The sequence below is a fragment of the Hippoglossus stenolepis genome, chromosome 24 (genome assembly GCF_022539355.2).
Source record: "Hippoglossus stenolepis isolate QCI-W04-F060 chromosome 24, HSTE1.2, whole genome shotgun sequence".
In the NCBI taxonomy this organism is placed as follows: Eukaryota; Metazoa; Chordata; class Actinopteri; order Pleuronectiformes; family Pleuronectidae; genus Hippoglossus; species Hippoglossus stenolepis.
Window position 1 is genome coordinate 1103521 of NC_061506.1, and position 25082 is coordinate 1128602.

A 25082-nucleotide genomic window follows, 5' to 3' on the forward strand; every position below is an offset into this window, starting at 1 on the left:
ATATATTTTATTCCCTAAAATCCACATGTCAGGCTCTATTTCATCCTAGTCAAATTAAAAGGACACTGTTTAAATGACATGTAATGTGTCATACTTCCTCCTCCTCCTCCTCCTCCTCCTCCTCCTCCTCTTTCTCCTCTTCAAGCCTATCATTGTTACTTCAGGTGGTTTGGATAAAAGCTTCTACGCAAAGTGCATCTGTGTTGTTATTCAAACCGCGACGGGGGGAATCATAAAAGGGAGGAAATGTTGACGCAAGATGACAAAAATAAAACACAGAAGCTGAGGAGAAGGCAGAGGAAGAAGAGAGGAGTGACGTGGAGTGAAACAAAGAGTAGGTGAAGACAGAAGAGAGGATGGGGAGAGGGGGTGGGGGTGTACAGTAGAGCGACCCTCTTCAGAAAAAGACAGCAGTGCCACAGGCTTCCCCCCCCCCATTCACTGAGCCATTATCCTGACAAGTTTAAAGATGTCATTACTCAAATCCTCTTTTTCTTAGTTGTTATTTCCATAAATTACCGACGGAGAAAAGGCTACGATTTAATCTGGAATTAGACGGGCTGAGTTGAAATGACAGTGCCCTGTAGAGCTTTTTGTGAATAGGCTTATGGCAGATAAGGAATGGTACAATTAGATTTTGGGCAGGGTGAGGGAACGGGTAAAACACGACGACTGCTGGGTGATTCCGTCTCTTCTCCCTCTCCCTGGTTCTCATCCCTCTTGCTCTCTTGCTGTTTCTCATCTCTCCCTCGCTCTCTCGTCCTTTCGCTGTACTTCGGCGGTTTCGTAATATGTCTGTGTACGGACGTCTCCTTCCCTCTCGTGCTCTTATTTTGACACACACTCTAAAGAGGTACATATATTCAGGAAAACATTTGAATGAAATTGTTCTCAGCGATGTTAATACACCGGACGTCCCTGAGGGGCTCAGCTCGTTTCTCTGAGAAATCCTTCCTCCAGTTAAAAACCATCACGATCCAAAGAGTGTATAATATCATATATAACACAGGTTGTTTCCAGACAACTTGAAATTTCATATTAAACCTTTACTCAACATTAAAAGTCTCTTAATTACAGCTGTCGTTGAGAATTGAGAAAATCAACTAAAGCTCCGAGACGTGGTTAAGTACGACAGTTATAATACTTACAATTAAATAATCTATTATGTAAATGACACAATAAATAATTGAAGTAATGATTATGGCTCTTGTTAATAAAGACATTCAGCTTTCAGCTCTACGCGCGCCTCCTTTCAACATCCTTTATTCCTCCCATCACTTCTCCTTCATCCTCCTCTCGTAGCCTCTTCCTCTCGCCCTCTTCCTCTCGCCCTCTTCCTCTCGCCGGTTCGCCCGAGCCTATAAAACGCAGTCGGAGAGCCTCTCTAATGACCCCAGAGACCCGGGTGCCCTGCTTCGGCTCCGGCTAATGGAGGGAATGCAATTAACTTCCACGCTGGCACCTGAGAGGCTGCGGCCAGGGCGTGCATGCATGCATAGGTGTGTGTGTGAGTCCTTGTGTGTGTGTGTGTGTGAGTGAGAGAGAGGGCATTTGGAAGTAACAGATTACACATAATGGGATTACAGGGACTCAGGAAACACCCAGTTATCAGATTACAGATGAGAAATATGTTTATTTGATTACAGTAAAAAAAAAAAATCAAAAAGGTTTTGATTGCACATGATTCTTGAGACGCTCAGCTGATGTGCGTCTGATTAAATAAACGCAGAGTAAATAATAAAAAGCAGATTCTTTGGATCAGGGGGAAATAATCCACTTAGCTTCATGGTCTGCATTATATGTTCTACAGGCAAAGAAATCCAGAAGCAACAGAGCGTAATCTGATTATGTTGGCGAGTTGGGGATAATCCCGTGGATTAGGTTGCTGATTGCCATTTAAACTGCCAATCAGTCATATTGTGTGTAGCATTGTAAAATAAAAGTTTCAGTCCAGAGTGTGTGTCTGTTTTTCAGAAAGCGAGTGTGTACCTACGAGAGGGAGAGTGTGTGTGTGTGTGTGGTGGTGGGGGGTTGTTGCTAGGCAATGGAGGGCAGCGTATCGTTGGAGGAGTCGGTAGCTGAGTGGTTATGTACTGCTGCAGGCTCTGGTCTCTTAGTGCCCCTCCTCCCACCCCTCCACCACCACTACTACCACCGCCGCCGCCGCCATCACCACCCCAGCCTTGTAGCTCCCTCCCCCTCCTGCCCCCGTACAGCTCTACGGTTACCGTCGCTAGGCAACTGCCTCCGTGCTCTATACCGGCGTGCTCGGTAATTGGCCGGTGGCATGGCAGCGTGCCGTTGCCAGATCCAGCCAGCTGCACTGACTACTGCCTCCTCATGTTTCAGCACACACACACACACACACACACAAACCCACCTCCCCCTCCACTTCTCACACACACACACACATATATATACACACCCCGCCTCCTTGCTCCCGTTGCCTGGCAACACAATCAGGCATCCCTGCCTCCCGGGACTCTCATTGGCCAGAGCCGGACGGCCCCGGCCTGCTGTTCTGGGTGTTTCTGGGAAGTGAAGCAGTTTGAAGGGGACCAGGGTAATGTCTGGATCTCCACTCTAAAGGATGCACCTCATTCTTAATCTACATAGAAATGAATCGACACGTATCAGGTGTTATCAGCTTGTTTTCACAGGTGTTTTCTTCACGTCGCCGACTCCAGGTCGCTCTTTTCTCACTCGTTCATTTATCCCCTCGTCACAGCTGCAACCTAACGCACCTTCGCTTCTCACCATCGAACCTCCCTCCTGCTAAAGGAGGTCTGTGCCACGCAGGCTGCTCGGCCAGGTCACATGTCGAGAGTCCATGCCAGTGACATTCAACGCAGTGAAAACCCAGAAATGTACTTTTTAATTGGAACACACACGTACTGTAAACGTTATTGATCTTTTTGAGCTTCTACCCTATAAGCAGATTTGTAGATTTCCACAACAGTTGGCACAGACAAACCACAAAGCTGTCGTCACAAAGCAGTGGATGTATTGATTCCTTCTGATAATCACATTAAGACACTTTTTGTGCCGCAGCCACCGGAGCGGAGCCGGTCACTGTGTCAGTAGTGTGTCAGTAGTGTGTCAGTAGTGTGTGTGTGTGTGTGTGTGTGTGTGTGTGTGTGTGTGTGTGTGTGTGTGTGTGTGTGTGTGTGTGTGTGTGTGTGTGTGTGTGTGTGTGTGTGTGTGTGTGTGTGTGTGTGTGTGTGTGTGTGTGTGTGTGCTCAGCCAGTGGTCCAGATGGGACGTGAGTGATGCAGGTGACATCCTCGGAGCTGGACGCAGCTGGCAGATCGTGGCTTCTTTGCCATTACGCCGTGTGACTGGCCTAATTATCACCGACCCCCCCCCCCCTTGCCAGCATATCTGCAGTCTCCTCTGCCTTAATCCACTTCTGCCGCACTTCTCTCCTACTGCACTTTTCCCTCTCCTGGTCTCGTCTCACCTCCTGTTCTCACTCTCTCATTCATCCACCTTTCCTCCCCCGACACACACACACACACTCCACTTCTTCTCTCGCTCCACTTCTCTCTCTCCTCCACTCTGCTTCTGCATGTTCAGCAGGATTGGAGACCAGTGGGAGCTTCGCTATCCCAGTGTTAAACATCGTCTTGGTCTCTTTCCAACCTCTAAAAAAAAAAGTGTGTGAGCGAGATCTCTATCTGTGAAAAAGAAAGTCTACAAAGAAATCAATATGCAGGACACGGTTTTTAAATTTGCAGCGCACATCAACTTTAAGCCGGCAAATATTTGTATTTATGATTTCTCTGGGGTGGGGGTGGGGGGTTTGCATGACCACAAACAACAACTAAGCGTGTGATTGGTGGACGTGTGATGATGAAACAGGTGCTCGTGTGTGATTCTTCTCTCTTTTTTGTCTGGTTTTCTGTCCCCAGGTGAGAAACCGTACAAGTGCTCGTGGGAGGGCTGCGAGTGGCGATTCGCCCGGAGCGACGAGCTGACGAGGCACTACCGCAAACACACCGGCGCCAAGCCTTTTAAGTGCAACCACTGTGACAGGTCTGTCAAAACACAACTCTCCCTCCTCTCCACTCGCTTGTATGTTTTTCTGGCATTTTTTTCCGAGGGTTATTTGAAGTACTTCCACTCGCACAGCGGGTCTGCGTTTCCCCCATTGTGTTTTGTACACAGTTTGGTTTAGTGCTATAAGGAACGCTACCAGATGCTGGTAACACACCCCAACGTGTTTGATACTGACCCAGTTTAGAAGTGTGCTGGTAGGATTACTAATGTGTGCTCCTCTGCAACACACACACACACACACAGGACCCAACCTGCTCAGTCTTTCAATGGGAATTGGCGGATCCGCTCTATACACGCATTAGGCCGCGCGCAGAATATTAATGGTGAATCCTCTCACATGGCGATGCACGGCCTTGATTTGGAGGCTGCGTTCACACGAGGACAGAGGTGTGAAAGGCTTTTGGAAGTCGTGAGCACCACCACACGTCACTGGTCCGGAATTTTAATTTGAAATCGTTCTTTTTGCAATACTTTGTAGTAAAATTATAGGATTTATAAAGACACTCCTACACTTCTGTCCAGCGCTCGTACGCAGCACATCCTGGTCGCAGTCAGAGGAGCGGAGGTTCTTGGCTCGGTTGCTCTGAAGGGTCGACTCTGCCCCTGCTTCTTAATTACTCTCCCTGGCTTCTGTTTCATTACGAAGCACAGCAAAATGTCAATTTGCCGCGGCGCCGCTGACGAAATCATCAAGCATCCAGAGGCCCTCGCTCACTATAAAAAGATCGTCTCGACTCGAGACACAGAAAATCTTTTCTTCTATTTTAATTACATCCCTCTGTCTGTGAGCCGTCGCTCGCTGACACCTCTGGGGTCTCTGAGCAATATTGTCTGCAGGAGCCGCCACAGTGTTTAAGGCAAAAGACCTGCGGTGAGACCGTGGTTCAAAAGGTCATTTTGATGGTATTACACTGCAAATCTATGGCTTTATGAAATATTACTATATGTCATATATTTCTATTCCTGCTGCACTAAATATAAACAATATAAACACAACAAGACATTGTGTCAGTATCATAAAGCCACTGAGTGGAAAAGCACCAGTGTTCATCTCTCTCTCTATCTACATGCAAAGAACGTGTGTTGTATTAATTACATTTTTAAAAAAGTGTATTTAATTTATAATATTTACATTTTATTATTTTTTACATTTACATAGAATTTTGTCAACATCAAGAGAACTTTAATTTCATTTACATTTATTTAGATATATTATTATATATTAGGGAAAAGGAGTCGTAACATTATGAGGGAAAAAAGAAATCACAATTTTACAAGAATAAAGTTGTAATATAGTGTGTGTGTGTGTGTGTGTGTGTGTGTGTGTGTGTGTGTGTGTGTGTGCGTGTGTGTGTGTGTGTGTGTGTGTGTGTGTGTGTGTTGTAAAACTGCAGCATCTGTCACAGTTAAGAGACAATAGCAGGTCACAATAGAGAACATGTGACCTCTTGAATCATGTATAGGTTCATTATGACGGGACAAAAGAAAATCCCTCTTTAGCGGAGGGTCCCCCCCCTAATGTGTGTGAAAGTGTGTGTCGTGGTCATCAGTGCATGACCAGAGATGTGTGTGTGTGTGTGTGTGTGAGGGAACAGAGGGCCAGGCGATGTCAACTTAATCAGGTCTCAGCTGGACGGACTGTAAATACAGTACCCCCCTCTCCCTCCCCACTGATTTGCCACCCCTCACCACCAGACCCATCCTCCTCCTCCCCCCTGCAGGCACATCCCTAATTCGGGCCCACCTCTGTCATGTGTCACAAGACTCACAACCCCTCCAGCCACACACACACACACACAGACACACACACCCTGCTGAGATGAAGGAAGAGGGGAGACGGGGGGAGACAGGGAAGACGGGCTGGAAGATTGAGGATGGGGTGTGAGGAGGGGGGGAGGAGGAGGAGACAGACCTACGGTGTGCCAGCTGGTGTCGTGCCCGCAAGTCGTGACTCATACTTTACCATCTGTCTCGCAGAGAGCACACACATTTAGACACACACACACACACACACACCTATCAGCGTCTCCGGGGCCATCCATTGATCCCACATGTGTTTGTTTGCGTGCACACACACACACACACACAGACACACACACACATATGCAGGTGTGACAGTAAGACAGACGAGTGGTGGCTCATCACAGTGTAACTCCCCCTCTCGGCCAAACACTGATTCATGCTGACATCTGAGACAGTCGTCCATGTCTCAGTGGAAAGAGCCAATCTGAAAACCGGTGTCAGAAATCAACAGTTGCACAGCTGCCGAGCCGGAGCTCTGTGCGTCGACGCTTTACACGGAGCGACGGCGTCCTCTCATTATTTAGAACTTGGTTTTACTTCATGAATTATTTGGAGTTCATCTAATTTTAAAACTTGTTCTCCCGAGCCTGTTTGTTGTTGTTTTTTTTTTAAAAAGACTTAAAGATATAATTCAAAACAATCCTTTAGTAAAACATGAACTAAAGTGCTTAGGTTCTATTCTGCAGTAAATCACACATTTTTAAAGCGTTTATAAGTTAAAGACCCTTTTCAAAGACCAATTATTACATCACTTAACTGATTGATTTAAAGATTCCCACTGTCTCTGCTGCGATTGAGACAAAACGAGGCGTTTCCAGGGTCATTCTCTTCTCCCCTGCTTCACCTTATCTTCTGTTATGACTCTGATATTCAATCATTCTGTCAGATTTGACATAGATCTTCAATTTAATTCATTATGTCCCTTTAAAAAGTCTTAAATTTAACTTGTTGAAACCTTGCTGTAGTGATTTTTCATCGCGGCGTTAACAACCCGACTTTATGGACACAGCATGTTCTCTATCTACTCAAACATTTCCCGTCCTTCTGCCACAGAATTAAAAATAACATCCTCCAATCTGGGAGCCGTTTTCCTCCTAAACATGATATAAACTGAGCCGCCGCGTCAGTGAACTCTAAAACAAGCCTCCGTCGCAAATATTTCTCCACACACTAATCACTAGAATCTGCATCTTCCAATTACCCCAAAGAAAGCGACTATTTGCAAAGCATTCCTCTCGGGAGCGGAGCTGTAACGTTAGCTCAGCGAGCGAGCGACAGAAACACTGTTGATCTCGTCGCTGTGATGAGAAAGTAGGTCTCGCGTAATGGCTGCATCTGTATGTAAGCACGCGAGCGGGAGACTAAACACCGGCTGAAAGCATACATTATGTCAATTTGTGTCAATCAGGTTGAAATAATCAAAAGGTTTAAAAAAAAAAAACCCTCGCGTGGAAAAAAGAAAAATAGGCCGGTGTGCTTCCAGAGCAATTTCGTTTTTCCGGCGTGCAGCTACGCCCCAGCAATTCCACGAGCCGGGTTTCAGACGAGAGGCTTCGATTCGTCTAATTTAACTATCGTTTTACAGCACATGTTTTGCTTGCTGCATTTCTCTCCCCGTCCTCCTCCCCTCCGCAGTGTTTCAACACATCCATCTGCGGGCTCTCTAGTTATTCATGGCGCAGCTGAAGTCATTAGGAGTGCTGCTGAAAATGCTGATTATGAATTAGTTACACATATACTAATTGCGTGTGCATTAGTGGCTCAGCACTCACTAGCTAACAGCAACATTTAGCTCAATCAACAAAACAAACTCTTCGCCCCGGCGCTGGTAACACGCTAACAAGCTGTTCTCTGTTCCTCTCTCTTTGGTTGCAGGTGTTTCTCGCGGTCGGATCACTTGGCGCTGCACATGAAGAGGCACATCTGAGGAGTCGGAGAGAGGTCAGCGGGAGTGGAAGAGAGGGGAAGAGGATAGAGGCGGAGTGGAGGATAGAAAATACAGAAAAATAACACGATGGACGTGAAGGAGGAAAGATAGAGATGGACTCTAAAGGCGGATTTGACCGTTCTGGACTGCGGGGGGAGAGGGGCACCACACAGAGCGGCTGACTACAGACAGATCCCGAGTGGGTCTGTGCTCAACCAGCTGGTCCACGATTCCACTACGAAACATCACCACCTCACAAACGTCTCGTCGGAGGAGTCGCTCGGACAGTCGCTCCACGTGGTGAATGGTGGACCACGCCCCTGTGGTTGGCAGCTCTCTGTTTTCGTTGCTTCCAAAATGTCCGCCCTCGTCACGCAGCAGTCGCTCCACATGTCAGCGAACACGCCAACGCCAAGCTGCACCGTTGTACAGTAAACTTTAGCGTGCCGACTGCACAGCGGCTGTTTGTATATTCACGATTTTTCTCGTCTTGGAAACTTCCCGAGGCCGAGGAGAACAGTTTCCCTTGTTCAGAGTTGCCATGGCCTTTACAATTCGCCAAAGGGGTTTATCATTATCATTATAGGACAGATAATAATTTGACAGTTTTTCATCTGACCTCTGTAACGTCGAGTGAATCCATTTATGCTTCGATGGCATCGGAGCAAATGTTTGAACGCAGACTTCCCGCAGACTGGAGGATGTGCGCTCTGCACTGATGTGCTGTGGAGACTGATGGAGGTCACGCCGGGGCCTGGCTCGCTTTACGAGCGTCATCCATTGAGGGCTACCGCGGGATGAGGCTAACTCATCTTCTCTGGGAAAAGACCGTTCCTCTCCGAGAATGTCAGCTGAACCTGAGAGCGTTTTTTTTTTTCCTCTTGTCAGAAACTGTTGCACAATTGACTGTTTGCAAACTTTTTGTAAAAAATGCCCCGACCGTCTCGGACCATTTGGGCCTCATGAAGCGCTGGCTGAGCGTGGACAGCCACAATGCACAAAGTCGAAGCAGCTCGCTGACTGCGATAGCACACGAACAAGATCACCATGTATGTAAAGGCCCTATTGTTTCTAAGAAGATATTTGTTCAACAAAAACAATTTGAAAAGACAGTTTTGAAGAACACATTGGAAATGGATGCAGCCAAAAAAGAAAAAGAGGTTAAAAGTGTCGACTGTAGATGCCTGACATGATCTCTTTGGCCTTTGAGAGTGATTGGCACCGAACTAACCACTGGGTAGAGGAAGGTTTTATTTCCTGTTTGCACCACCCATGCAGAACTCTTCCAATTTCGCAGCTCATATCAGAGAAAAAGCAGAATCTAATCTGGCCCCTATGCATATCTAAAAACATTCCTGCTGACTTCCTGATCACACGCGTTTGTCTGAACGCAGATTTCTACGCTGCCGGACACGGAAAGGACTTGTAGGAAGACTCGAATTCAATCAATTGGGTGGCTCTTCTCCGAGCGAATCAATGTGAATGTATCTGTTGTAAGTCTGCACATGTTGCGGGGCCCATGGGACGAACATACACGACACCAGTCATGTTCATAGCTTCTCTTTTTCACATTGCAAACTAGAATGACACCCAGTAGAGCTCATATCTCCACCGAGGCCCAACACACCGCAATCTGCAAGATCAGGATTCTTATCTGGATTTATATCTGGATCTGCACCAAATTACACTCATAGATATCAGTCCTCAAAATATGTTTTCATCAGGATCCATGAATTATCTCTTGGGAAACATCCTAATCTTGCAATGTTGAAGGTGAAAGTGATTAAAAAAAACCTGCATCCGCATCGTGGAAATCTGTTCAGTAGTTTTTTTATGTACTGCTGCTGATAAACAAAACGGACAGAGGTGAAAACATGACCTTGTGGGCGGAGATAACAAATAGAAGGACTTAGAATAACTTGCTAGCCACAGGTGGGAGCTGTAGACATGTTACTGGTTGTACTGGACCAGCTGGAGGCGATGAGTCCAGTAGGGGGCAGGAAACTGGAGGAGACACACGTAGGCCCTCCCAGGAAACTGGAATCCACCTCGGCGTCCTGACTCTTCTCCGAGAGAACAAAGCTTTCTGCCACATTACGCTTTAAAGTGTCATGTTTTTAATCCACATATGAATTCTGGGTGAAAATCCACTCAGATCAAAACGCACACAAATCAAAATGGCAGCTTGGGCGACAGCAGATGATCAAGATACTGATGCACCTGGTTGGGAACAGCTTCATTGATGTGTTTATTCTTTTTATTTATTTTTTTTACCGGCCTTTTAATACTTCGAGGCAAAGTGGAGCACACAGCAATCTGCTTCTCGGCCAGGGACACACAAAATTGATTTTACTCCGTGTACCACAGGCGCTTTTCAATTTCGGGTATGAATGCAGACCAGCTCAATCATATCTCGTCATGATCTGTCTGCAGCTCTGGAGGAGGATACTGAATCAACTCCGGCCTCGAGTAAACACCCAACACTTTCTTTCCTCACGTACAAACAAGCCAGGATCCCTTTTTCATTAAACATCTACGGCTGGAGATGTTCTCTCTTTTAGCAGCGCGTCTTTACCACAGAGACAAACATCGACAAAAACAGACGGGCGAGAGATCAGCGCTGTTTGAGAAGTCGTCCAGTGTCGCCATGTTTCTTATTTTACGGATTGCAAATGAAAGTTGAGGCAGATTCAATCGTTAGAATTAGTCCTTCGTTTTGCCGGCTGCGTCCGATTTAAAGCCAAAATAATCCCACGTAGGTTCGTATTCTTCTTTGCAGCGAGCTCTTCCATAATTCACTCGCTGATCGCTGATACTATCTGTCGGTGACGGGCCTCGATGTGCAAATAGCGGAGGAGGCAGTGACTGCAACAGACAAAAAACTGATACAGGCTTTAAGCGATTGTTTCCTTTCCTCCCTCCACACCATCAATGCTACCGGTCGTTAAAAACAGAATCAAGACACGAGAGAAAGTTTTGGTTGAATGATCCTGGAAGATTAAAAACGAGGACTAGCAGTTCAAGCCATGGTTTTAAAAAACGGTATCATCAACGGCAGCTCTACTTGTGTGTTTCAGTATTTCAGCGGGGGGGGAAACCGAACTGTTGCGTATGTGCGGGAATGTGCAGCTCTGGAGTTTCGTATTTTCGTTTCTGTTCCGATTGTAAAAATTTGGTCGGACTCTTCTTACAAAATTGTGTGAGCTCAAAAAAAAAAAACGGCAAAAAAAAAAGAAAAAACAACAACGTGGATTTCAAATGTGAATGTGTTTCCCGGGAGAAGGTTTGTTTTTCATGTCGTGTCCGAGGACGCGGTTCGGTTTTGTGTCATCTTTAATGAACGATTGTCAATTCTGCTGTGCCTGTGTGTTCTTCGTCTGTTTGTATTTGCACTCTGCATATCTGTCCGTTTTCTGTCCGCTCGTACATCTCACACACGACGACCCCCCCGGGGAAGACGAGACACGGATCACAAAGTCTGTATAGTAGCTGTTTTTTAGCACAAATGTACATCCATGCAAACGACACACGCCAACATTACACACACACACACACACACACAACTACACGCCTGGACATGCTCACAGACACACACTTATTTTCCTGTTCTCCTTGTGTTGTTCACCGTTTTCCATGCCACCTTGTGAGAGTCGGAGATCCAGACTGCAGCTCTCGTAGGCAGAGGAGTGTGTGTTTGTGTGCGTTTGGGGGCGGGGGGGGGGGGGGGGAGCATTACTATGTGTGACACCACCTCTGTTTCCACCAGGTCTGAATTTCAAATCAAACACTCCCCGTATTTCTACCAGCATTCCCTCATCGCTTTCCTCTCTTCCCCTCTTCCATTTTCTCACACATGATCCCTCTGTCCACCTCCTCCTCCACCTCCTCCACCTCCTCTCCACCTCCTCCTCCCTCCTCCTCCCTCCTCCTCCTCTTTCCTCCATCGTCTTTCTCCTTTCCTTTCGCTGTACAAAGTGTTTCAAATTTATCATTTGTATATTATGATGTATGGGTACGATAATGTTCTTTATTATGGAAAAATGAGAAAGATTTATTTTTGTTACTGGTTTGTTTCATAATTCTTTTTTAAATTGGTATTGTAATATCTCTATGCAAGGAACTGTTCGGTGAATCGTTTTTATTTAAGAATGTAATTACGTGTAATAAATGGTAGAAGCAGTTTGGCGTGGAGTATTCATGGTTGTTGGCTCGTCTGTTAATGCCGCTCGCGTCCGGCAACAATACGCACCTAATCATCCATCTCCTCACAGAATGTTTTCTGATTTCTTATCAACCCTCAATCACGGAGCCATTCAGTTTGTGGACAATGAGCACTCGGCGCACATTCACGCAGCCTTTTGCTTTTACTCCCACTGACCAGTGCACTCTGCGCTCCGCTGGTGAGTTGAATCCTCAAAACCAGCTGGGTAAGTGGGCAGGGAAATTAATTTAGACCCTCCTTTTGGTGCCGTTTGCACCAAACGCCTCTGATTTATGGTTCCGTTCGATCAAACGCGGGAAATGTGCCAGAAATACCTTCACTTTGCCTGAATGCGTTCCCTCGCCGTCTCCCTCAGAGGCAGCCACGGCACGTTAATTACATCTGTTACCAACCAAGGTGATGACTTATCCTCTATTCCTGCCTTCTGACCATGACTAGCTGATAAAAGGGTAATCGAATAACTAATGGATAATTAGGGAGTAATTACTCTCTGGTAAATGGCCCTATGCAGTGGATTAATTCTCCTCGGGTCTGGCAGTGAGAAACTCCCATAAGGTTTTTTGTTTCATTTAATGCTCCCTAATTGAAATGGGCACCCTCATCAAGAAGCTTACATGTATCTGTCGAACTTAATGTTCTTTTATCTGTAATTACAGACAGCCGCATATTATCTACCTAACTACACCTACTGCGTCAATCCCAGGGACGCGTTATAAAATTAGAAACGATGGAGTCATTTTTCAATAAAGGTCGCACGTCCCAGGAGCGCTCCTCCGCCGTCGTTTCCACTCCATCTGATGGATATGAGGTTGCGTGTGAGTTCACAGCAAAAGAGCTAAACGCTCTTAATGTGTTTCAGTGGGGAAAGTGCCGCGTTCGCTGTACATCCACAAAAGGTTAACGCACACATTCACAAACGCTGCAGGATGCAGTTTCAAGCCGGAAGGACAAATAAGATTTTGACCCGATGAACGCGGTGGATGAAAAAGCTGAGGGATCATGAAATGTTATGATGATTCATCCCGACGACGACGTGTGATCGCTGGTGTTTCATCTCACTCGAGAAACCCAAATGTCAACCTCACGGCGCCGGAGGAAAATGATAATCCATCCATCCAACTTGACTGACGTCTCAGATCGAACATAATCTCACGAACAAGCAGAATCACACTCAGTCGAGCTCACATCTCCACCGAGGCCCAACAGCCTCCTGATAAAAACACATTTCTGAACCAGGCTTCGTGTGTTTGTTCCATTTGATCTCACTGCAAACGCATCGAACCGGATCATTTGTATTAAACTGCAAAATATCAAACCTCAATTACATTTTGATAACGGCATCCTAAGAATTTTATAAACGGAAAAAGGAGGACAGTAGCAAAGTAACGAACAAAGATAAGGCTGTTTGTCGTGTTTGTACCGTACAACAGTCTTACGAAATCAAATCTCCGTGCTCACCTGTGAACCTTCCACCAGGTGAGGCCGCAGGAGGAGGAGGAGCCACAGACGAGCGGAGCAACGTGGAGTCATCGTCAACCTCGTCTGACGTCGAGCATGGAAATCCAGTCAGGCCTTTTTTTTGCGGAACCCTGACGACAAACAAGCGGAGAGGAGAGAGAACGTTGGCTGAGGCGATTAAACTCAAAACCTGTGAAAGCTCCTCACATGTTCTTCACAGAGACAATGACAGTCGGTGGAAAGAGGTGGAGTTGTTAATTACACCGGGGGATCCCGAGCAGAAGGATGTGAATCACAGGAGCGCTGCGTTGATAGACACGGCTGCCGGCGCTTGATTTCATGTTCTCAGTAACCACGTCTGCCTCTGTTGTTCCCGCTTATCTGCATCAGGCGATAACATCGACGTAAATCCTGTCGGACAATGGGATTACAACATCCCAGGATATTATCTTGTCATGATAATTCCAATGTGTCTGGATTTGATCTTTTATTCAAAGTAAATGACCTGAGTAAATGTACGTACTGTTTATTCTATGCAGGAGAGAATAAGCTCCTAGAAGCTGATTATTTCTAACAAATAAACTTTAAAAACCACACCACAGTTTTCTTCCACGCTTTTAGAATAAACTGTCTCATCGACCGTCGGCTTGTCGGCTTGTCGGCTTGTCCTTGAGTCGTCTGCGGCCTCTGGTCCGCGATTCACCGCCCGAACACCTGAGCCCTGTTCACAAACGCTCTCTTTGTTTTACATACAATGATTTAGCCATAGCTCCGGTATTGAAGGAGGATATAAATGGTGTGACTGCGCTGATTTGAAGAAAGAAAAGGCTGATTCTTCAGGCGAAGCAGTGATTCACTTAACCAGCAGAAAATAAAGCCTCTCTCTTCCCCTCATGTGGTTGTGCAACAGAAGATTTCGCCAAGGAGGCTGCCAACGCCTGTGGGTGTCTTGTAGGCGTTTGGCAGCCGTGTCGGGATGTTATTGTCACATCTGGCAACGTGGAGACGCCGACATACTGGGAAGCAGCTCCGAGTTTAAAGCCTCCCTCACAACATCTCATTCAGCGCTCAGACCGTCAGTGCACTCTGACACTAACAACAAGTCCTGGCGAGGATTGCATCGAACATACTGGCTTCAATCTGAAATCTCCTCCTGCAGAAGCAACGCAGCGTCCCACAATCGGTCGGGAGACATGGATTCTTTGGTTTCGTGCCACGAGCAGCCGAGTGCTTAGGTATTTCCAATTATAGGGAATATGTCGAGGTGGCCCTTGGTAATTAAAACCTAATCATGCCGGTGGATTCAGAGAAGCATCCTCATCAAGCTTTCATTAGTCTCCCTCCTTGTGGCGCCCGGCAGCAGCCCAACCCCCTTTATGGATGCTCACACGGCCTGTCGCCAAACCCAACCTTTGTATTTAGCAGTCCAAGAGTGCAGGATTTCAAATTATACATTAAAGACTCAATAAAGCATTTTCTTTTTGTAAACGATCTACAAAATAAGACTAAATAATTAAGTGTTAAACTGTTATTTTGAGGGAGGAGAGTTGAGAAGCACATTGTGGCTTTTACAACGTGTTTATATCCCTGAAGAAACAGGTCCTCGGCTAAATCTGGATCCAAACTGTAGCAGCATTGTTTCTGAGGAAGGGAGTTCACTTAAAGAGCTGCCACGGCACAGATCCTCTACAAAAACAGCTGCGCCGCCCGTGAAACAATAGTGTGCGTTTGCTTTAGATGCACAAGAGCTCTGTTTTCAAAGAGCTGTCTCCCTCCAGATCCAGATCTGAACGGGGCTGCGGGTCCGACGCTGCATCCGGAGAAGGGACGAGCTTCGGCACGTGGGCCCGGTGGTCGGAGGCAGATCGAGCAGGGCAGCAGGGTGAGAGCACCTGGCTCTCCGGGTTGACAGGACACCTGGAAGCCCGGTGAGAGAGCGGCAGTGTTGAAGCCACCGCTGCTCTACGGGGCCATGCATTATGCAGGAAGCTCCCTCTCTCCCTCTCTCCCTCTCTCCCTCCCTCCCTCCCTCTCTCTGCCCCCTGCTCTGCAGTAAAAATAGATCAACAGACCCGAACATTCAGCTCTTTTTTTTATGCTTCTCACTTTCACATACATCTCACCGGGTGCAGGTGCGTCGCTTGCTGCTGCCTCGCATCTCTCACTCTCCTGAGCGAGTGTTAGTGCACGGCTGTGTGCGAGTTTAAACATGCACATGTTTGCACACACGTTTCAGACTGTGTGTGTGTGTGTGTGTGTGTGTGAGCGTGTCAGCCAGGGTTTGTCTGTTTTTATCAGTTTTCCGCTGCACTCGGCTTTTAATAAAAGTGGGATATTAGTCTGGCGGTGGTGTTTCCCGCTTTATGAGGGAAGGAGGATGTGATTTGATCCCACAGGGTCAACGGTGGCTCGTACAACGTGCAATTAAACCTGCACTTTGAGGCCAAGAGTATAGGGACGGCTCACACTCTTGTGTGCTTCTGATACCAGCACCAGAAAGGCTTCCAATACTCCCAGTACAGAAATGTAGGTAAATATCCCACATCAGATCACTTCGAAGCTACAAACCAGCAGCTGCTCTGCCACTGGCGAGCACGAAATTGGCTGAAATGCAAAGTCTAGGTATCGGTATCGGGGAAAGAAGATTCGTCCGTTTCAAACGACGTAACCATCACTGGCCACATACCCCCCCCCTGTGTCATACACATCCACTAGAGGGCAGCACCGAGACTCAAGTTTCTGATACCAACAAACATGGTGATTTCAGACAAAATGAACGTAGTACAGACAGAAGGCTCCGTCCTTACCACTGAGAATAAATGAGCCTTTAGGGTTCATGTGCACAAAGCCAGAAAAGAAGCAGTTCTCCCAGTCAGGAGGTGAACTGGTTTGCTCCGAGCCCTGAACTCAACCCCATCCAACACATTTGGCATGAACTGTGACACGGACTCCGAGCCAGACCTTATCATCCCACAAGCCCCCCGACGCTCTGGAGGCTGAACGCAGTCCCTCATCCCAGTAAAACCCTGCAGAAGAAGGAGCTAATTAATTCCCATGGTTTTGAAATTAGTGCATGAACCATATGTCCGGGTGAAGGGTGTAGTAGACACACTTCTGGCCACACTGCACAGGCGCCAGTGGAACCTTAAGCTAAAAGCTGAAAACGTCTCGGATAAGTCTGTGTATCTCCATCAATGTAGCACACGATCATGAAAATCAGCCAAGTAGAGACAATTTTTCCCAAGAGTATAATTGCTTGCATGTGTAATTACACATCACATGCACATGCTGTGTGTGTTGCTGTCCCCTGTTGCCGAGTGCAAAGTCTCCCTGAAGACCATTGATCCGTGTCTATGACTACAGAGGTCCCTGACTCCGCCCTGATTGCCATCCCGCCGCTAATTAAACAGTCCTGCTTAACGAGTTCGCTCTGATAACAAGGGGTGGAGGGAAAGGTCACCCTGTCACGCTCGCTTCAACTGGACACCGTCAATAACGAGGCTGCCTGGGAGGACAGGTACACACACACACACACACACACACACACACACACACACACACACACACACACACACACACACACACACACACACACACACACACACACACACACACACACACACACACACACACACAGTGTTAATCAGTCAAACGCTGTGATGTGCTGACCACTCTTAGATTCGCTTTCACATCCTGATTTGTTTCAACTCTCAGGAGTTATGGGCGTTTTATTTAGAGACGGGATATTTTATGGTTTTCGCCATAAATTTACATGTTTTCAGTTTCTCCTTGAATTATATTTTTATGTGATTAGAAAAAGACTCTGGAACGTCATTAAAAATCTCCACTGAAATACTAATTGCAGCATTAGCGGCTCGTTGAGGGTCCGGCTGGCGTGTTCATGTTTCACCTATAAACCTCTTCGGCTTATCGAAGATCTTTTAAAACCACTTGAAGAACGAAAAACAACTTGTAAAAAACATGTGGATATTTATTCCCTTTTCATATTTTTAAGGGGTTTTCAAGCACGAGTGGTTTATTGCACTGAAGTCCAGAAGTCCAGAGGTTTTCCAGAGGGGCCGGATGAGAGAATGCAAATGTCCGAGTCAGTAGCAGGAGGATTCACAGCGAGTGAACGAGTCTGACCCGGACCATCTCCTGCTGCTGCTTCACATGAGAAACACAAAACTACACAAAATGTCCCGGCACTATTTTTTGGAAGGGGTGAGCTGCTGAAATGTGTTGACAAGTTATATTGCGAGGGAAAAACATAAATGCTGACGTCAAACTGACTTACAGGCGGCACAAGTTATTCAACAAATGGCTAAATGTGTTGGAAATATTCCTACGTGTATCATAAATTGGTAGTAGTTTATTTTCTCTTGGCAGAAATGAATTTGCACAGTCCATAAATAAAAAGCAGAAGTACGGACATGCAGAGATATTTTTTGTTGGAATATTTCCTGCACCTCAACGGAGCCTTTTTCCACATGAATAAAGCGAGTGTGTAAATGAGAAACCCCCAACATGACCTATACAGTGTATTCTATCAGGCCTCCTCATCATTTATCTCGCAGCCGCAGAATCAGGATAGATTGGTTCAATTAAACTGGCCTTTAATGTAATCTGCTTAATCCATTTCTATCATCAAAGCCAATACCCACCTCTCCTCCTCGGAGAGCGGGATTAGGCCTCTCGAGTGCGAGGAGAGCGCCGCCTCGGCGTCAGCGGCGCCGCCTCCATATTTCGTCCTTTTACAACTGGCTGAGGAGAAAAACACAGCATCTCAAGTGAAGTTTTAATGGGGGGAGATTTAAGATCTTCATATCCTGCCGGAGATTGCGAGCACTGCTGGGCCCAAAGCACGACTCCACAATAAAACGACACAAGGAAGGACTCGACTAATGCCTCTTTCTTTTAAGGGATCTTCAGCCTGTGGCCTCAGGACTGGGTCGCAGGTGCTACTTGTAATCGTGCTGCTGAATTTGTGCGGTTGTTGCCGACGAGCTCGGCTGCTGCACCTCTCGTTTCAGAGGCCGATCCCTTTTTTTCCATGCTACCTTATGCAAAGAGCGTGTTAAAGCACCCGGGGGCCCGTGAAACCTCCTCAAGAGCCATCACAAAATCTCTGCCCCCCCCCCAGAAAATTGCATGGCAACAAGACGGTTTTCTAAATTCATGGATTTCACCCGGCAGCTGCAATCTGCTTTTACCTGCTGATATTTCCACAGGGAAGTGGGATTTTACACTCAACGCCCATATTTATCCTCCTACCCTGCAAGTCTCCGTGCTCGGGTATTTACCACGGCACGCACACACCTATTTTGGGCTTATATCGCATATTCTTCACACCCAGTGCATAAAATTGCATCTTCTTATATTCAGTTTCTTCCCCTTTTCCTCTATTCCTGATTCACACGTATAAATTCTGCCTCAAACACTTTTTCAAACTGGTTTACTGCAGAGAGAAAAAACCACTTTAAACTCAACATTTCAGATATTTTCCTGTAGATTACCTGTGTGATGACTGTTCAGGAGAATTCCCAGCGCGGCATCAGCAGCTCTGCTCGTCACAGTCGATGGAACAGCTCCCAAGACAGTGGGGGTGTTTTTTTTTATTATTTCACCATGACTGTGTTTCACAGGTAAGACAGAGAAGTTCACTCTGGTGCAACACGTTTCATTTCTGCAGAGAAGAATGGAAACACAGAAGCATCAGTGTCAGCGAGACGTCCTCCACTGGTTTGAGAGCTGCTGGTTTGAAGCCCTGACGTCCTCTGATCCTCTGCTGGAACTGGGAATATCATCTGATCCTTTTCATGTGAACATATATCAGACTGACAGAGACACGTTTTATAGAATCACTTCCTCGTTAGCTCGTCAGAACTAAACTAATTTACTTGTTTCGTTAATTTCATTCATCTGAACTGACTCTACTTGTACGTTCTTCATGTTCTTGTATCATTTCAATATTTTTATTTTGTTGATACTTGGTGAAATGAAGTGAAATCCTCTGTTCTCAGGTCAGATTTAAACTTTAATCGACCTGTAGATGTTCAGAACAGAGATTATCTCTGTATTTAGCTTCTGTTATAAAACTAAGACTTGTATAAATCTTTATTTCCATCGGGGTCAATGAACTGAGATTATTATTATATTATTGTATTTTAAACTCTAAAGCCCACGTGACGAGAAACACTCGCTCAGCTTCACTTCCGTAAACAGAAGAACCCGGGAACGTCCGCCATCTTTGCTAAGCGGCTAGCTAGCTTAGCCTGATTGGAGCTAACAGCGTCCACACGCGTCTCGGACACATTTGGACTCGTGTGTGTGATTGTGTGTTTGTTGTGTTGTTGTTATTGTTCACTCACCCGAACAGACACACGACTTTAACACAACTGTTGTGTTCTGTTTGTGTTTCTCAGCATCTTCTTCAGTCAGGTGCCACAGCTTCTTCTTCGCACCTGCGTCAACTCACCTGGACGACAGCGCCCCCTGCGGACGAGTCTGTTTTACATTTCAACATGTTTATGGACTGATATTTTACATTTAATCATATTTCTAGACTCATATTTTACACATTATCATACTTATAGACTCATATTTGACCTTTATCATGTTTTTAGACTTTATATTTTACAATTTCTTGATATATATAGATTAATTACACATTAAACCATATTAAAGACTCATATTTTACATGTGCCTGTATTTGTAGACTCATATTTGACCTTTTATCATATTTGTAAACTCACATTTCATGCATCTGCAGAAATGAGAGCAATAGGCCGACATGAGGCTGCTTGTCTGAGTCCATTGACTTTGTGTTTTTAATAGCTTGTTGATGGTGAAGTGTGTGTGTCTGTGTGTGTGTCTGTGTGTGTGAGGACACTGTAATAAGACCTGGAGATGAATTGGCTATGTGTGAGCGAGCACGTGTATGACAACATGGTCCTCCACGGCGTGTTCAGCCCCACGCTCCAGCAGCCGGACACTTGTGTGTGACTGGAGAGCAGCTGACAGGTTTGATCAGAGCTGATTGATTGGAGCACACGAGGCAGGGCCGCACATAGCAACACGGAGAGGTGAAGGGTTCGGGGTTCCTGCAGTGTCTCAGCACACACACACACACCACCCCCACTGTTTGTTAACACAGCCCTATTGCAAACCATATCTGACAATGGGTATTGATCAGCTGAGCGGGAAAGATCAATGCTTGTTGATTGAGCAGAAAATACGGAGCTCAGGCTGCTCGCCAAGGTTCAGGATTGTTTTTACGGGAACTTAAATCATGTCGGAATAAACTGAGGAAACAGATTTTATTGTTTAATACATAACCAACAGGGTGGATTTTGCTTTAGAAGAATCAACAACATATTTCTGTGTCAAATAGAACTGAAGAGACTTAAAATCTGTGGCAACACATTTATATTCTCTTGATACAGATATGAACAATTTCACAATTCCAGAAAATCCCTATTAGAGATTAAATAAGGTGATTAATTGATGATCTCATCAAATATCTATTCATAATTAATCATAATTAAATGTGAAATCAGCAGCTTCTTCCTTTTCAGCAACTGTAATGTACTTTATGTGCACTTACTGCCACCTGCTGGTAGTTTTAAGCAAGTGCAGCTGAAAAATCTTGTGGAATTCTTTTTTGTTTAAACTGGGACTAAACCTGCAAGTTACACGTGTGTATGTGTTCAGACAGATGGTGAGTGAAGCTTTTATATCTTTATTAAATATGTCAGGTTTTTATATTCATTGTCAAAGTGTTGTTACATGAGGCTGACACATGAGTTCCATGTAGAAAAGGTAAATAGATGTTCTGCTCCTCTACATGAGCTCTTCAACTTTTTTACATACAGTCTATGTCCCCAACGCTCAGAAGGGAACAATGATGCATTCTGGGAAATGTAGGCTTGTGTCCATGATGTTTGGATCTTTAAAAGTGGACGTGTTGGCCCGATGGAGACGTTTCTCTGGAGGAGCCTCCACGGTGTGAACGACGTGACCTCCAGCTCCTCCTCAGCTCTAATCTCCATCCTCCGGCCCTGAGCTCCCACCTGCTCCCACCTGCCGCTGATCTCACATCTGCTAATCTCCCCCACAAATTAATTTATCACCATCAGAAACTGCTGAAAGTCGTCTTTGAATGCTGCCACAGTCTCGGACATTAATCAGAAAAGCCAAACATTGCTTGACTAAGCTTAACTGGCGAAGGTTTTTACAGCTTTGATAATATAGACGCCATTAATTCCCCCGGCCTGTGACGGGACAGAAGAGCCCCGCAAGCAGAATATATGAGGGAAGTGCTGAGCCATAACTTTTACATGGATAAAAAAAAAGTATGACATTGTATTTAATTACCATCAGTTTGGGAAGATTTACACACACCTCTGCTCTGTGTGTGTGTGTGTGTGTGACAGACAGAGAGAGAGAGTGTGTGTGTGTGAGAGAGAGAGAGAGAGAGTGTGTGTGTGTGTGTGTGTGTGTGTGTGTGTGTGTGTGTGTGTGTGTGTGTGTGTGTGTGTGTGTGTGTGTGTGTGTGTGTGTGTGTGTGTGTGTGTGTGTGTGTGTGTGTGTGTAGGTAGAGTTTGACCTGTGTCCCCACAACTATTTAAAAATATTTCAGTTCATTTAAATTGTAATTTAGCCATTAGTCCATATAATTAATAGAAGAGGATGATGATGAAGAAGAAGAAGAAAAAGAACAGAAGGAGGATGAGGAAGAAGGGGAAAAAGAAGAAGAGGAAGAAAAGGACGAAGAAGAGGGGGAGTAGGAGGAAGGGGAGGAAGACGAAGAAGAAGAGGACAAGGACGACGACAAGGAAGAAGCAGCAGAAGAAAAGGAGGAGGAGAATTAGGAGGAAGAAGAAGAGGTCAAAGGAAGAAGAGGAAGAGTAGGAGGAGGTAGAGAAGGAAAAAGAGATAAAAGAAATAGAGGAGAAGGAAGAGGAGGAAGAAGAGGAATAATAAGAAGAGGAGGATGAGGAGGACGAAGAAGGAGACAAGGGCGACGATGAAGAAGAAGCAGCAGAAGAAAAGAGGGAGGAGGAGGACGAGGAGAAAGAAGGAGAAGAGGAGGACAACCATTTGTAAAAGCTTTAATAAAAAGAAAAGTGCGATGTCGGGGCTCCATTCATAAATCCACAAAGACTTTTTGATGCAACGTGATTTAAGAACTAAAAACTAAATACTAACATTTAAAAATCGATATGAACTGTAACAGGGAGTGAACACTAGAGGGAGCTCTGTCACACAGTCTTTAAAACTTATACTTCTTTAAATTCTCTCATGAGCAGAACAGAAATCCACATTTTAAACACTGCCCCCATATGGTTGATTTCTGCAGATGAACGTGACACAATTCACCCGTCAGAAATCCTCAGTGATACAGATGTGATCCAGGGAACATCTGGTTGATTATATCTGTTTTAGAGGCGGCGGATGAGACGAGAATAAAACCAGGATCGTGTTTGTTTTTCTTCTCGGTGATAAACGACCCCGAGCTCCTTCTCCTCTCTGTTTCTCCTGTTTCCTCCTCATTCATCTGCGTCACAGCTGTCGCCTCCGGGCCTCCTCCTCTCCCCACCTCCTTATTTATGTGCTCACAGATTGTTTCGGGCCTCGGGAGCAGGTGGTGATTAACACGCACCTCCTCCGAAGCCTCGGAATCTCAAACAGCTTCTTCACTTATAATATTCACAATAACACAAGAACAACACAACCTCACACGTGAGTGCAGAGTCCAGTGGAGCCTCAGGGCCTCATAGCACCCCCTCGGTGCGTTTACTCCTCCACACCACCAGGGCGGTCATGAGCAGCGTGACCAGGACGGGCACGGCGATGAAGGGCCCGAGGATGCCGACGGGGGGGTCGTGCAGGAGGCGACCGGTGAGGGCGCAGTCCTGGAAGTAGATCTGATGGATGTGCACGAAGAAGCGGTCGACCACCTGATTGGGCCAATAGCAGTCCATCCTCAGCGCCACCTGGTAGCTGCAGTTCGTCAGCGCCTCGTACGTCCTGCAGGGGGCGACAAAGCAAAGTGGGTTCACATTAAAGAGAATTCAAATGGAGTCAAGAAGCGTCGCAGGATGAAATGTACGGTCCTGGTTTCCTCTGTGGTCCCAGGCTGAAGAGGACGTCCCCTCGGTGCGGTGACGTCCTCTCACCGAGGCCCGGTGTAGAGTTACCGGAGCTTAACGCGGCTAAATATAACGGCTCTGTGGCGGCGGGCCGGAGAAACGGAGACGCATTCCAACATGGCAGCGCCTCGCTGCTTCGCTCTGCACCACAGTGGGAGGGGTTGTGTTTCCAGATGGCCGCTGCATGTGTTTGTGTGCGTAGCCGGGGGCCGAGCGGGCGAGTGGTCCGGAGGCTCACAGTGTTTAAGCCCCTTCATGAAAGGTGCATTCTGACGGTTTATTGTATGAAGGTATTTTTAAGAATGGATCAAAACAACACCCAGAATGCATTGCTGCGACTTGACGTACCCCTGCTTGTATATGAAGTATTTTCATATTTTACATATTTTCAAACATCTGTCTTTTTAAGTTAGGATGTTTTTTTCTGCAGAGATTCAGATTATTGTGTTTGGTTTTAGTTTTTGATTGTTTCTGATGATTTAGTCTTTTATTTTGTGTGTTTAATAAACCGTTGTGACTCACTCCATGGTGTCGGGCCAGCTGCACCACAGGCCGCGCTCCACTCCTCCCATGTCCAACTCGAACTTGGTGAAACAGAAATCATTGATCATCCGCTCGTAGAAACCTCGGTTACAGCCGGACGCCGACGGAACGACGAGAACTGGAGAGGAGACGAGAGAAAGGAAGAAAAAACACGTTAAAGTTAATAAATGTGACGATGGAAGGAGTTTTACTACCTCCTGGTGGCAAAACGCTGCAACTGCAAGGCAACACAAGTTAGAACAAATCAGTTTAATAAAATCTTTAATTTCATTTTCTACAGGAACATTTTGAGATGAGCACAGTAGAAAGTATACAGCTTTAGAATTAAGCCTCTGACTGTGTGTGTCAGTGATGAAGGAAGCTCTGCATCGTTGTGCAGATCCCAGAGATCTGACGAAGCGGTGCAGAGGTTATTTATCTGCTCAGTTTATTTCTACATAATCAGAATTATTGTGTTAGTGCAACAAGCGAGGTCGTGTGCCGGCGGCGGTTCATCCCTTCAGGAGCGATTCCTCCTCATTACGCACGAACTTTCCCTGAGAAAAGATTTGAGTCCGAGTCCCTGATCCCGTTTGTTTACTTCAGACGTGCAGTCAGCCTGTGAACATGGGGGCAGGCGGTCGTCCCACAGGGTGAAACACCACGGGCTGCAGAGACACAGCAGCTTCAGCTGGCGGGACAAGACGCAGGTCGTGGGGAAGCCCGGGCTGCGGCGGCCTGACAAGGGCCGACTCTGGGCCTGTTGAGTTCACTGGGCTCAAACCCACGGAGTGTGCTGACATGAGGGGGTTTTAATGTAAGGGATATGGTGAAGTCTGGTAAACCTCAGAGGACAAGGGACGGGGGACCTGTCCTCTGTTCGTCGGCTGGTGGAGACATGTTCACGTTCCAATAAAAACCAGGACTCGTGGCCTTC

The 25082-nt window shown here is 46.2% G+C and overlaps 1 protein-coding gene across 1 annotated transcript in view; it reads left to right on the top strand.

The window, feature by feature from the left end:
- klf7a (Kruppel-like factor 7a) overlaps positions 1 to 11969 on the top strand; it is a 33666-nt gene extending 21697 nt beyond the window's left edge. The window contains exons 3-4 of the mRNA XM_035150691.2: positions 3912 to 4035; positions 7738 to 11969. Of these exons, the coding sequence (XP_035006582.2) occupies positions 3912 to 4035; positions 7738 to 7789 (176 nt within the window). The 3' untranslated portion in view covers positions 7790 to 11969. The remainder of the gene's footprint in view (positions 1 to 3911; positions 4036 to 7737) is intronic.
- Positions 11970 to 25082: the final 13113 nt, after the last annotated feature.